The sequence below is a fragment of the Rhinolophus sinicus genome, linkage group LG05, assembly GCF_036562045.2.
Source record: "Rhinolophus sinicus isolate RSC01 linkage group LG05, ASM3656204v1, whole genome shotgun sequence".
NCBI lineage: Eukaryota > Metazoa > Chordata > Mammalia > Chiroptera > Rhinolophidae > Rhinolophus > Rhinolophus sinicus.
In genome coordinates, this window is record NC_133755.1 from 155,421,801 (window position 1) to 155,436,957 (window position 15,157).

Consider the following 15,157-nt stretch of genomic DNA (forward strand, 5'->3'; position numbering starts at 1 on the left):
TTAAATGCTAGTTTAATTTTCTATAGTAAGAATTCACATATTCAAAGAACTTTAATGAACAGTAGTTATCAACAAAAATAATTTTTAAACCATTTGATTTTTGTCTGAATGCTTTTTGGAAGCCTCTAGGAAATTGACAGTGCTAGGTCCTTGAGAAAGGTATATACTACATCACTTCCTTTAGTCATTCCCCCTGAAGCTAAGGCAATCATGTATGAGTTCACCAAGCTTCAGTTTTTTGAAAATGTGCTCAGTTTCTTTATTTATTTTTATTATATGCCTGGAAGAATGGCCATGGGAGACTTTACATTTCCATTTTTCTCTTGATTTCATTTTAATGACTAATCATCTTATCTTCAAGTTTTCTTTAGCATCACACATTCTTTATTTGAACCATTATTATTGTTTTTATAATACCCAATAGACTTGGTCCACAGATGGCTTAGTATTCACAAGGAAAATACACTGACCAAATAGTTCTGTGCACCTGGATTTTCATGATCAGACTTTAAAAATTAAGTTTTAAGAGGCCATCAAAGAAAATGAAGAGTGGCAGTTTAACCTATTTTATGTATTGGCTAATTGAATAAATATTCATAGATTGAAATTTTTGTGGTATGAAATACATGCTCATCCAAAACAAAAAGGGTTTGGTTTAGGGTTAGGCAAGTGAGTTAAAGAGAGCTGTTTTGGATAATTTTTGAAAATACAATTTATTTCATCCTGTGATACTTAAAGTATTTACGATGCTCTTGATAAGTAATGCTTATATTTTCATCTCTCTCACTAAGTTTAATGACTGGTTATTTGCATCGAGCCTAAAACAAAATGAAGCAAAATCACTGGTTAGTGGTATGTCTGGTATTTTTCTATAAAAAACTAACAATGTTCTGATACCCAAGCTTACATTTTAAAATATTAGCAGTGTTTTAAAAATCTAATTTTCTTTAACATTGTACCTCATGGGTTGAAATAAGAAGTTCTTTGAAGATGAGCCTTGATAATTTGTGTATATGTCAGAATCTAGGTGTGTAATTTGATCCTAGTAGGTGCTCTAGAAAACTGAATGATGCACAAACTCTTCAGTATGTCCTGCGGGAGCCTTTCCCCTGCGTACATTTCCAGCCTCATCATTCTTCCCTCCCACCTCATCAGTCATTTTATATGAGACCAAGTTCTGCAGTTACCCAGACAAACCACTAGCAAATTGCAGGTGTCCTGAAGTCTGGGCCCCTGTGGGGTTCATTTCTGTATTCAACAATGCTTATCGTAAATAGAGGGTACTCAATGAATGTGCATGGAAGGAAAGATGGAAGGAAGGTAGAAAGAAGGCAAGAAGATGGAAGAAAAGTATTGTACTGCATTCATCAGTATCCATTATTTAGTAGAAAAATGTTGATCTGAGAATGGAACTTTCTGTTTTCCAATCAACCAATCTGTTTTTCCAAAACAGAGTTTTTCTGTTTTCCAATCAACCAATCATTAAGTTATGTGGTATGGTTTTTTTGTTTATTTTTTTCGTAAGTACACCTTCATGTCCCCAGGATAAGGGTGCTCCAGAGAGCTGTGGAGTATCTGCCTGGGAGTGTGTGTCCCAATTAAACTAATCGTCCTGATTTGGGGTGAGAGCTACAGATTCACATCTCTTCTGTTGTGATCTTAGACAATGTATGTATCCTCTCGTGTTTCATTGCTCTCACTCGTAGTATGGGAAGAATACACACATGTTTCACCTCAGTAGGTTTCTTTGAGAACCAAGTGAGATAATAGTGTTTCTGAAAACACTTTGAAAAGTGTGAAGAAAGTAGTCCTGTTATTGCTATTAGGGACCTGGTACCATGGGGATTTTTTCAGCCCTTGGAACCTTCCAATCTGGGTGTGTGTGTCCTTATTGTGTATAAAAGAGGTAGAGTGATATCTACAGTTACGGTTTATTTCACCAGAATAGACTGATGTTAACATTTATGCTGCTGATCTACCTTGGCAAACATTGTCTTCAGAACAGGAAGGTGACCGTTATTTCTGCATGAATCCACGCCTAGCCTGGAATATCAGCCTAGAAAGACAAGTATATATTACCATGAGTAGGAGTGTTAGACAAACAAGTGAAAACTAATGCTAGGAAGTAATGCTTTTAACTTTTATGTAACATTCTCTTAATAGATGATAATAAATTACATGAACATCGTAATTTTCAGATTCAAAGCAGTGATCGTTTTGCAGCCTTGTTTCTCTGCCAAAGAGCATGATTGTGTGCAAATGTATGCTTTTGACACGTTTGAAACTGTATTTCTTCTTTGTCCTAACACTAGTTTTCCAATGATAGCTGTCCTTCTGTTGCTACTCCTTAGCATCGGGTCTTGTGTTTGGAATGTCTGCTGCTCTTATCACCGCTGAAATTGCTCCTCTCAATCAGTTATGCGCAAAGTGACACATAGCGATTCTGAACAGTCAGGAATATTAAGAACTCCTTACAGTCCAACCTGAGCAAATATGGGAATCAGAATTCAGGGAGGAAACAACCATGTTTATATAGACAGAGACCGTGGTATATGTAAGTACAGAGCAATTTATGATATGGAGTAGCAGATAGGAGTCTATAAACAAGGCAAAACAAGTGAGTAAAACAAGCCACAGTTTGTACAGTGCCCCCTTGGAAATAGATTTCAACAACAGAGTGATGGTGAGCACTTGTCAATCAAGTACAGGGTACCAGTTTAGTTTGTGCACTTGTTGAGCAAATTAGAGCAAACTTGAGCAGATTGGAGCAAACGATCCATTTCTGATACACTGAAAGGGAGCATTAAAATGATTTGGGTTTCATTCATGTTCAGAAACCATTCCTGTCTATTTCCCTGGATATTAGTTTTCAAATTTTGATACTGAGCACAACAGAAGTGTATGATTCAGAAAGAAAGGAACTAAGAATCTGAGGCCTGTCGCTGTGAGAGATTGCACATATTACAGTTGAGATGTGTATATTAGAACAGAGAGAGGAGCTGAGAAAGTCATCCTCATTACCAACTATGTGCTAAGTGCAAAGAGTGACAGGGCACCAGTCTATTCAGCAGGTCCACTTGTTGACCCCAACAGACCCCTAAATGGTCCTTTACCACAGGGAAAAAATTATTCCCGTTAGTTTTTTTTTTTTTTTAGGTATAATTTACATATAGTAAAATTCACCTCCTTTTTTGTGTAGAGTTGTGTGAGTTTTAATCAACATAGAGTCGTATAACCATCACACAATCAAGGTTGTGAACTGTTCCATTATCCCCCAGATTCTCTCATGCCCCTTTGTAGTCAACCCCTGTCCTCATCCCCAGCCTCTGGCAATCACTGGTCTGTTTCAGTACTGATAGTTTTACCTTTTCTATAATGTCATGAAAACAAAAATCACACAATATGCAGCCTTTTGATTTAGGCTTCTTTCACTTAGCATAATGCACATTAGATTCATCTGTGTTTGTTGCATATATCGATATTCATTTTTTTGTATTATTGAGTAGTATTCCATTGTGTGGACATACCACAGCTTGTTCATTCATTCACCAGTTGAAGGATATGTGGGTTGTTTCTAGTTTGGAACAATTACAAATAAAGCTACTCCAAACATTCATATCTATAATGTTTTTGTGTGAGCATATGCCTTCATTTCACTTGTTTTTAATTCTACGTAGAAATGAGCTTGCTGGTAAGAATATGGCCAACTTTCATTAAAACTTTTATAAGGAATTTCTGAACTGTTTTTACAAACTTGCTGTACCAGTTTTGCATTTCCACCCAACAACAGGAGTTCCAGTTGCTTCACATTCTCACCAACACTTGATATTGTTATTTTTAATTTTAATTTTAGTGGGTGAATAGTGGTATCTGATTGTGACTTTAATTTGCATTTCCTTGGTGGCTAATTATGTTGAGTATCTTTTCACATGTTTATTGACATCTGTACATGTTTTGTGAAGTAACTCTTCAATTATTTTTGCCATTTTTTATTTATTTACTTTTGTCTTTTTATTAAGTTGTGAGAGTTCTCTTTGTATTCTGGATACATATTTTTTGTTTTTTGTTTTAACAGATATATTTTGTTAATATTTTTCCCAGTGTCTTAACAAGAGAAAAGTTTTACATTTTGATTAAATTTAATTTATCCTTTTTTTTTTTTTTTGGTAGATTATGCTTTTGGTGTCCTATTAAGAATCTTTGCCTAATCCAAGGACACTAAGCAGTTCTTCTATATTTTCTTCTTGACACTTTATGCATTTAGCTCTTATATTAGGTATATTATCTGTCTTGAATTCATTTTTATATATGATGTGAGATAAGGGGAGAGGTTGTTTTTGCACATGGCTATCCTGTTGTTCTAGTACCATTTCTTGAAAAGATTATTCTTTCTGTGTTGATTGTCTTGGCACCTTTGTTGAAAATCAGTGGGCCATATATTTGAGAATGTATTTTTGGATTTTCTGTTTTGTTTCGTGATCTATATGTCTGTCTTTACACCGATACCACACTGTCTCTGTTTATATAGCTTCATGATACATTTTGAAATCAGGTAATACAATTCTTCCAAGTTGTCTTCCAAAAAACTTCCATGTCTGGAAACTCCTATTTACTGAGCTGAAATATCTCCTCTGTGACACTTGTTATCCCTCCCAACTCCACTGGACCTCGAACGTGTTCTATTACAGCACTTAACCTATTGTTTTGCAATCATTGTTTATTGGTCATCTTCCTAGACTGACTTCTGTGTGGTCAGAGACTATGTCCTGTTTATTTTTAAATACTTAGTAATGGCACATAGTAGGCATTTAATAAAGTGAATAAATTAATGATTGACATTTAGTAGGTATTGAACGCATTCTTCTTAATCATAACACATGTATAAAATAACTATCATATTTTGAAAACATACTGTATTCCAGGCACAATTTTAGGCACTTTTCATACCTTATATCTAATGCTTACTACAGCAGTGCAAGGTGTATTATCCTCACGAGTGGCCCATGGAAGGGAAATTTAGGTTTGGAGAGATTGTTGAACAAGGCTGTGCAGATAGAAAATAGCAGAATTGGATTTCAAATTCATATGTATGTCATATTTTTCCCTCTTTACACACATATTGCAAGTTCTGTCACATCACCAATATTTACAATAAGAAATTACAGCATTACAGTAGGAATTGTATAGGAACAATGTGGATCATATATGGACTCAGAGAACTGATACCACAGACTGAAAAAAAGAAGTCCTAAAGATAACTGATGACACTACCTCGGCACATCATAATCACTCAAAGTCCATAGTTAACATTATGGTTTGCTCTTGGTGGTGTACATTCTGTGGCTTTGAACAAATGTATAATGATGGACATGTATCCGTCATTATGGCATCATACAGAATATTTTCACTGCCCTAGAAATCTTCTGTGCTTTGCCTATTCATTCCTCTTCCCTTCCCCCAACTCCTGGCAACCACTGATCTTTTTTCTGTCTCAACTTTACTGCCTTTTCCACAATGTCATATATTTGGAATCATACGGTATGCAGTCTTTTCAGATTGGTTTCTTTCACCTAGTAATATGCATTTAAGGTTCTTTCTTTTCTTTTCGTGGCTTAATAACCCATTTGTTTTTAGTGCCAAATGATATTCCGTTATCTAGATGTACCACAGCTTACCCATTCACCTACTGAAGGACATGTTGGTTGTTTCCAAGTTTTTGCAATCATGAGTAAAGATGCTATAAACATCCATGTACAGGTTTTATGTGGACATAAATTTTCAGCTCTTTTGGGTAAATACCAAGGAATGTGATTGCTGGATTGTATGTTAAGAGTAGTTTTGTAAGAAACCGCCAAACTGTTTCCCAAAGTGGCTGAAACCTTTTGCCTTCCTACCAGAAATGAATGAGAGTTCTCGTCCCATATCGTTGTCAGCATTTGGTATTGTCCATGTTCTGCATGTTCTAATAGATGTGCATTGGTATCTCATTGTTTTAATTTGCATTTCCCTGATGATATATGTGGAGTATCTTTTCATATGCTTATTTGTTATTTGTGTATCTCCTATGGTGAGGTGCGTATTAAGATCTTTGATCTATTTTTAATCATGTTTGTTTTCCTGTTGTTGAATTTTGAGACTTCTCTGCATGTTTTGGGTAACAATCCTTTATCAGATATGTCTTTTGTAAATACTTTCTCCCAGTCTGTGGCTGTATTCTCATTCTCTTGACACTGTCTTTTACAGAGCAGAAGTTTTTTAATTTCGGTAAAGTGCATGCAGCTTATCAATTTTTTCTTTCCCACATGATGTCTTTGGTGTTGTATCTAAAAAGTCATTGCCATACCCTAGGTCATCTAGGTTTTTACCTGTTATCTTCTAGGAGTTCTATAGTTTTGTATTTTATATTTAGGATCACGTTGAGTTAATTTCTGTGAAGTGTGTAAGGTCTGTGTCTGGATTCATTTTTTCGCATGTCCAGTTGTTTCAGCACGATTTGTAGAAGAGACTGTCCCTGCTCCATTGTATTCTTTTTGCTCCTCTTTCAAAGGTCGATTAGCTATATTTGTGGGACTATTTCTGGGCCCTCTATTCTGTTCCAGTGATATGTTTGTTCATTCTTCTGCCAGTATCTTGATTACAATATTTTTATAGTTAGTCTTGAAGTTGGCTTGTGTCAGTCCTCTAGCGTTGTTCTTCTCCTTAACTAGTGTGTTGGCTATTATGGGTTTCTTTTTTTTGGGGGGTGGGGGGGGTCCTGTTTTTTGTTTTTGTTTTGCCACTCCATGTAAACTTTAGAATCAGTTTGTTGATATCTACAATATAATTTGCTGGGATTTTGATTAGGACAAGTAATGTGTTGCACTTTCTCTATTGGTCTTACACACACAGCATTGTAATGAAGATTTTTCTTTTTTGGTTCTCTTTTAAACAATATTAGCATGACGATCATTTTGTAGTTCATATGTATGATGATCAGGTGCTCACGCTCCTATGTGTATTGTGCCTCACCTCCCTCCAACCTTCATATGACATCAACATATTACCCATCTGATGTAACACACACACACACACACACACACACACACACACATATGAGATCTGACAATTAAGTTTGTGAATTTGTTGCAATGATGTTGCTAACCTTTTCTGATATCAGAGGGATTATTCATTATGAATTTGTACCAACTGGACAAACAGTTAACCAAGTTTACTACTTCAAAGTGCTGAAAAGGCTGCATGAAAAAGTTAGACGAAAACAACCTGAACTTTTTGCTAACAGTTCATGGCTCTTGCATCACGACAATGCACCAGCTCACATGGCACTGTCTGTGAGGGGGTTTTCAGCCAGTAAACAAATAACTGTATTGGAACACCCTCCCTACTCACCTGATCTGGCCCCCAATGACTTATTTCTTTACTTGAAGATAAAAGAAATATTGAAAGGAAGACATTTTGATGACATTCAGGATATCAAGGGTAATATGATGACACCTCTGATGGCCATTCCAGAAAAAGAGTTCCAAAATTGCTTTGAAGGGTGGACTAGGTGCTGGTGTTGGTGCATAGCTTCCCAAGGGGAGTACTAGGAAGGTGACTATAGTGATATTCAGCAATGAGAGATGTAGCACTTTCTCTAGGATGAGTTTGGCAACTTAATTATTCGACCTCGTATATTAGCATGCAATGTTCTTGTCGGGACATATAGGCACCTAGATATTGGTAGTGGGTTGGGGTGATGATTTCTGGAACTCTTTATGTCACATCAATTAAGCAATTATTGGGTTAACTCACATATAAGAACAGCTGAACCACATTAATGTTGACCTTAAATTATTCTACTAGGTAGAAAGTATTCTTGCTATCACAAAGGAGTTCACTTCTTTTTCTCCTTCTTCTCTTCCTCCTTCTTTTCCCCCACAAAGATGTTATCCCTAGTATCAGGGATACCAGATTTGGTATCAGAGATCTCAGGTTTAATATAAACAAAAATAGAAACATGGATAATACCATGAATTAGTGATGTTTCAACCCTTAAGAAAGTGTACTTGCTCACTTAAAGTTTGTTGAAAAGTTTAAGTCTGTTCTTTTAGGGTCAATACTGTGTTTAGTGGGCTTTACAGAATTTTTCCTTACCTTTCTTTTATATTCTTAGTATTCTAAGAAACTGATCGAAGATATTCTGGGGAGATTAGATTCTAAAATAAGTGTCAAAGATTGAAATTTATCTGCCAATTTAAGTGGATATGATATTAAGTAACCCAAATAGATCAAGAAAAAATGCTTTTATCAAGAGTTTGCTGCATACATTGGGAATTTTTTTTTTTTTTTAAGATTTTATTGGGGAAGGGGAACAGGACTTTATTGGAGAACAGTGTGCACTTCCAGGACTTTTCTCCAAGTCAAGTTGTTGTCCTTTCAATCTTAGTTGTGGAGGGTGCAGCTCAGCTCCAGGTCCAGTCGCCGTTGCTAGTTGCAGGGGGCACAGCCCACCATCCCTTGCGGGAGTCGAACCGGCAACCTTGTGGTTGAGAAGACGCGCTCCAACCAACTGAGCCATCCGGGAGCTCAGCGGCAGCTCAGCTCAAGGTGCCGTGTTCAATCTTAGTTGCAGGGGGCAGAGCCCACCATCCCTTGCGGGACTCGAGGGACCGAACTGGCAACCCTGTGGTTGAGAGCCCACTAGCCCATGTGGGAATCGAACCGGCAGCCTTCGGAGTTAGGAGCACGGAGCTCTAACCACCTGAGCCACCGGGCGGCCCCCGTTGGGAATATTTTTGTGTGTACTTTTGTTGGAATATCAAAAGATAGTTTGTGTACCTTGCAGTGGCAGGTTGAACTGCCATTGTTAACCAGTCTTCAGGTACAATGCGCATAGTAGTCATTTATCTTTGAGGTCACTGTGGGAGACAGATTCTTTTATTCAATCACTGAGCAGGAGAAAAATACAGTATAGCTTTAACTAAAGGTGCCTCTTCTTTAATTCAGTTGATTTAAGTTTGCTAAAAGAGGAAACACACCGAATGAAGGCACACATTTCTTGAATTGCTGCATTCTTGCAGGGCTCTGGGATGACCCTTCCAGTAGGCTGTCCCCTAGGCTACCCTTGATAATCTGAGGATCCTTGGTGAAATCATTAGGGAATGCGGGGATCCAGGACAAACCTGGAAGATTCATTTATAAACAGCATGTTGTTTTGTTGATTGGTTAGTTTGTAGATAGTTAATATTTGTCATGTAGGCCAGATATTTTGTCATACTGACCAGGTTCATCAAGTAAAGTGGATGGAGATTTTTCAGTGGATATTTGAATTAATCTGGAATTCTCTGCTCTTGATTTAAATTTAATAATAAATCTAAATTTCTGGCCATGGTATGCTATCCTTATAGGAAGGTAGGAACATTTAAAAAATGTTTCTACTGCTTGCAAGGACTTTAATCAACTGACTGAAAGATATTTGTTGAGCTCTTATTGGGTTCAGAAAACTGGGCCATACATGAGCAGAGCAGGAGATAACTGAGAAGTCTAGAGCATGGTTTCTGTATTCAAGATTGTACCTTTATAAGAGCAGATACTGAATTAATAGTTGTTGAATATGTACATTAATAAAAAATACTCATAATTTGTGAATTAAGAAAGAAAAGCTTGTGGAACTTTTTTGTTCTCTGCTGTGTCCCCATAGGGTAGAATAACCACGTAGATAATAGGTTCTGAGTGTGTACTTAAATGAATGACCAAATGACCACACACTATATATGCAGTCAGAGTTATTGGAATCTAGTGGAAGCTCATCACTTCTAGCTGGTCACTCAAGGAAAGCTTCCTGGAGTAGGTGGAATTTTAACTGGTGAGAGGGAAAGAGGGCTGCCTAGAAATAAGGAATGGTGTGGAGGCTTGGAGGGGATGTTGGAAGCTGAATTGGAAGTTCCACAGTGGTGGGTGAGCACCAAAGGTAAATTATGGAAAACCTTGGAGGACAAGTTTAAATTTTCCTGTAGAGACAATGGAGAGTAAAAGGGACATTTTAGAAATACTAATCCAGAGGGCTTATACCAGATGCATTTGAAGAAGGGAGAAATCGTGAAGAGCAGGTGATTAAATATGTCGACAAGGAAAAGGAAAGCGTCAAAGATGGTGACAATCTTGTTTTGAGTTTTGTTGACTTGGATGATAGTAAAGCATAAACAGAAATAGGAAAGTCAGAGGGGAAAACGAACTTTTTGTGGGAAGATTTTTGTGTTTTAATTCTCTTAATGTCTGAAGTAACCGGGACATTTTATTAGGGACCAAGAAAAGTCACAGAAGCACAGATTATTTGACCTGAGGGGCATCTTGGAGAGTGAGTTAGGATTAGACTCAAATACGAACCTGTTATCTTACTGGAGTTAATGTGGTGTATCACGTTGATTGATTTGCATATGTTGGACCATCCTTGCATCCTAAGGATAATTCTCACTTGATCGTGGGGTAGGAGCCTTTTAATGTGCTGTTGAACTTGGTTTGCTAGTGTTTTGTTGAGAATTTTTACATCTAAATTCATGAGGGCATTGGCCTGAAGGTTTCTTTTCTTCTAGTGTTCTTATCTGGCTTTGGTAAATGCTGACCTCATACGAGATGAGTTTGGAAGTGTTATCTCCTCTTCATTTGTTTGTTTGTTTTGGTTTGTGTTTTTTTGGGTCAGAATTTGAGAGTTAGCATGAATCTTCTTCAAATGTTTGGTAAAATTCATCTGTGAAGCCTTCTTGTCCTGGGCTTTTGTTTGTTGGGAGTTTTTTGATTACTGATTCAATCTTATTATTCGTCTGTTCAGATTTTCTGTTTCTTCATGACTCAGAGTTGGAAGGTTGTATGTTTTCAGGAACTTATCTCTTTCTTCTAGGTTGTCTAAGTTTTTGGCGTATAATTGGTCATAGTATGTTATGATCCTTTGTATTTCTCTGGTATTAGTTGTAATGTCTCTTTCATTTATAATTTTATTTATTTGAGTCCTCTGTCTTTTTTTCTTGGTAAGTCTAGCTAAAAGTTTGTCATTTTTGTTTACCTTTTAAAAAAATAACTCTTAGTTTCATTGATCTTTAGTATTGTTTTTCTATTCTCTGTTTCTCTTGTTTCTGCTCTGATCTTTGTTACCTTTGTTATCTTCTTTCTTCTGCTAACTTTGGGCTTAGTTCTTTTCTAGTGCATTGAGATGTGAAGTCAGGTTGTTAACTTGAGATGCTCTTCTTTATTTTTAATTTTTGAAAATTATAGTTGATGTACAATATTTTATTAAAGTATAGTTGACATACAATATTTTATTAGTTTCAGGTGTACAGCATAGTGATTCAACATTTATATACCTTATAATGTGATCACCGTCATAAGTCGAATAACTATGTGTAATACAAAGTTATTACAATATTATTGACTAGATTCCTCCTTTTAGCACTGCTTTTCCTGTATCCCATAAGTTTTGTTATGTTGTGTTTCCATTTTTGTTTATTTCAAGATATTTTTTGATTTCCCTTTTGATTTCATCTGACTCATTAGTTGTTTAGGAGTATGTTTAATTTCTACATTTTTATGAAATCCAGTTTTCATCATGTTATTGATGCTTAGTTTAATACTGTTGTAGTCAGAAAAGATACCTGATATGATTGCAATCTTTTAAAATTTGCTGAGACTTGTTTTGTAACCTAGCATGTGATCTGTCCTGGAGAATGTGCCATATGCACTTGAAGAGCTTGTGTATTCTGGTCCTGTTGGACGGAATGTTCTGTGTGTCTGTTAGGTCCATTTGGTGTAAAGTATAGTTCAAGTCCAATGTTTTCATATTGATTTCCTGTCTGAATGATTTATCCATTGTTGAAAGCAGAGTATTGAAGTCCCATACTATTATTATATTGTCGGCTATCATTTCCTTGAGATCTGTTAGTATTTGCTTAATATATTTAGGTGCTCAGATGTCTTTGCCTCCGATCATCTGCCTTCCTGGGTCCACAACTTGATGGAAGGAGATGAGGGACTGAATGGACATGAGTGATGAGCTTCCTTGTACTTTTCCCCAGTTAAGGGAAACAAGGAAGAAAGTGAGTGGGAAATGTGTAGCATGAGAATAGATGAGAACCAGCCCTTTTATAGTGAAATGAAAGATAGAATAACTAAACCTTGATCATCACTAGCATTGAAGCAAAAGGCCATAAAATATTAACATCTAGTAATTTATTATCATAAGCCTTACTCTTTTCCTTCTTGAAAAGTTTCCTGAATTTTAAATTGCAGTGATAGCACTGAGATTAAAAAGAATATTAGTGTTATAAGCTTATTTTAAACCAGTTCCCAGCAATAGTAATTGCCTTCGTTTTCAAGGGAGTGCTGACAGTTTATTAACAACTAACCTATAAACAAAATATTTTAAAATGAGTGATCCTAAGTAGTTATCTGGGAGGAGAATCTTGATTTCCTGGCATTTGGCAGTGGAGAAGGAGAAGCAGACACAGATCTAGTTGGTAAATTCACATCTGGGGTTCATTGACTTAATAGCAGCAGTTGGCCCTGGATGAAAGAAAGACAAAAATTCCAGCATTATAGTTAGAAATGGAAAGCCTCTAGCATTATAGGTAGAGTATTTTTAGATTGGGGCTTATGAACTACTTTTCAATCTAAAATCTACAGGAATAGGCAGTCTTCCTGCTTCTGCCAATACCAAATGAAAAGCAAAGCCAATATTCTTGGATTTATAGATTCAGTTTACCAGATTGAAGGACCCTTGCTCTTTTTAACGAACTGAACTAGCCGGCCTCTGCATGCTGAGTTTCTATGGCAATATGATCGCAGTGACCTCTCTTCTCTGTTGTGGAATGTAGGTGATAAGAATGGAGGTGAGCCCGATGATGCCGAACTGGTAAGGCTCAGTAAGAGGCTGGTGGAGAACGCAGTGCTCAAGGCTGTCCAGCAGTATCTGGAAGAAACACAGAACAAAAACAAGCAAGGGGATGGGAGCTCTGTGAAAACTGAAGAGGCTGATAGGAATGGCCCTGACAGTGACAACAACAGGAAATGAGACCCAAATGCAGGCAGGCCTCACCGCTCTGTGAGAAGCATCTCTGCTCCCCTCTGCTGAGTCAATGGACTAACTTGCACTGTGCTGTTTGAGTGTCTCTTGTCCAATTTGTAGAGATTGCCTAATACTTTCATGATTGATGTGTTTACATTTCTGAAACACAACAGAAGAGAAATGGAGTGCTGGGACTAGCAGAAGAAATTATGAAAGAATGGCCCAAGTTTTACTTGCTCTTGACCATGGCCAAGGGAGAGGGGACTTTGGGTTATGCCTCGTGGATTCAAATTAAAGGCCATGGCAGGGGCCTTGCCATAATTGGAATACTGCCATTTATATCGCTTAGCAGGGTACTTGACTACTTTATATGAGTCCAAAACACAATCACAGCTAATAAGTGCTAAGTTTAAAATAATCACTGTTGAAATTATTATCCATATAGTTAGTCCATAATGTTTCATGTGTGTCTCATGTATGCTCTCGCTATGCAGTGATCTTTATTTACAGTAAATTTGTTTCAGGTAAATGATATATTTTTGGCAAAATGCAACCTTTTCTATAATATGTGGACAACATTTTAAAGGTTTCTTTTCTAACCCTCTTTTGATAAGTCAATGTACCATATTTAATGTTTTTCATTGGCATTTATATGTAAAAATCTATTATAAATTCTTTTTCTGTAGGCAAGAGACCTATTGGAATCCGGGATTTAATTAATGAAGCTTTACATCAAGAAAGAATGGGTCTGAAGGCCAAAGTGAAACAGATAAAAGAACTTTTATTCAAGCCTGAGACTCAGGCCAAAATTAGGAGGGAGCTCTTTGAAGGAAGATCCATTCACCACAGTGATCAAGGAAAGGATGTTGATTTCAGTGACACTTTGACATAAGTTCTCCATCACTCTCATGGTACCATAGTTAATGAAATCTTTTCAGCTTATTAAATAGCTCTTTGGTAAATACCAAAGAAGTGTTCTGATAGTGTCTGCACAACAGCACACTAACATTTGGTAAGGAATTAACAACTTCTTACCAAAGAAAGCTGATTGTGCCCTCTTATTTTTTTAAGCTAAACTTCTGTTTTGGAATATTTGTTTCTATAATACTAAGAGTTATTTTGTTAAAAGGACTTCTTAATTAGCTGTTGTAAAGTGTTTCTGGGGTCCTCACAGATAAAATATAGACTGTGAAAAATCACGTACAGACAAAAGAACATCCAATAGTTTAAGGGTCACTTGCCTCCTGTTGCCAAGATCTTTGTTGTTGTAATGTCCACACGTATCTATAGCTAGTGTTACTCTTAGTGGGAATTTGAATGTTTATTGAACACCAGTACTTGAATGAACATTTATAAATGTAATTATTGTAATCACTGGTTAAGAATGTTTTATAATATCCGTATGTATTGTTTTTCAATGATCAAAATGTAGTTTGCTTTTTTCATTCCTTAATGAATAAGTGTTTGGGGTTTTTACTTTCTAGTTTTCTGAAAATAAACCCAGGTCTTAACTGTATCCCTTATAATCTGAATCGTTTTGCACTGGTTCATTTTTAGAGAAAATAATTGAAAATTTTCCCCTTATGTGGTAATCATTGATAGCAGCTTTTTCTATGGTCATTATGAAATGACTGCTACTAAAAGATCATGATGGAAGGGCGAAATTATTGGAGATCAAATATGTAATCATTTCAAATATAAAATCCAGTTTATTCCTGGATTTTAGCTATTTTTCCACTGGGCAAAATGATGCTACATTTATTTATAAATGAGTTTTTGCATTTTCATGCTCCTTAATAAATGTGTTGTTTTCCCTTGTTGCTTTTCCTCATTTTTTCTCACTCTTGGAAGTTGATGGTATAATGAAGTCGTAAACAGGAGCTCTGATGGTTCACTCTTTCTTCACCTTGATGTTCTTATCCTTCATTCTACGATAGCGCAGTCATCATAGCACCTTCAACTTTAGACTTATATCACTTCAAATTAGTAGAAAATCTAAATAATGTCTCATAAACTGCTAATCATGTGTCACTGAAGTGAACTTTGTAGCAAAGATGAAAGGAGCAAGTCCATCCAGATGCAAAGACCTGGGAGCTGCTGACCATGAAGCCCCTTTCAGTGGAA

The 15,157-nt window shown here is 36.5% G+C and overlaps 1 protein-coding gene and 1 non-coding gene across 12 annotated transcripts in view; both read left to right on the forward strand.

The window, feature by feature from the left end:
- AKAP7 (A-kinase anchoring protein 7) overlaps window positions 1-14,850 on the forward strand; it is a 108,575-nt gene extending 93,725 nt beyond the window's left edge. For 6 of the 11 annotated variants that reach the window (XM_019729389.2, XM_074333590.1, XM_019729379.2 and 3 more), the window contains one exon: window positions 13,720-14,850. In XM_019729389.2, the coding sequence (XP_019584948.2) occupies window positions 13,720-13,925 (206 nt within the window). In that variant the 3' untranslated portion in view covers window positions 13,926-14,850. Of the gene's footprint in view, window positions 1-12,842 lie in introns of all 11 variants that reach the window. The other 5 variants (XM_019729380.2, XM_019729385.2, XM_019729383.2 and 2 more) reach the window with 2 other exon arrangements.
- LOC141572001 (small nucleolar RNA U13) lies at window positions 6,945-7,053 on the forward strand. The gene has a single exon (XR_012497033.1). It is a non-coding gene; the product is annotated as a small nucleolar RNA U13 (small nucleolar RNA).
- Window positions 14,851-15,157: the final 307 nt, after the last annotated feature.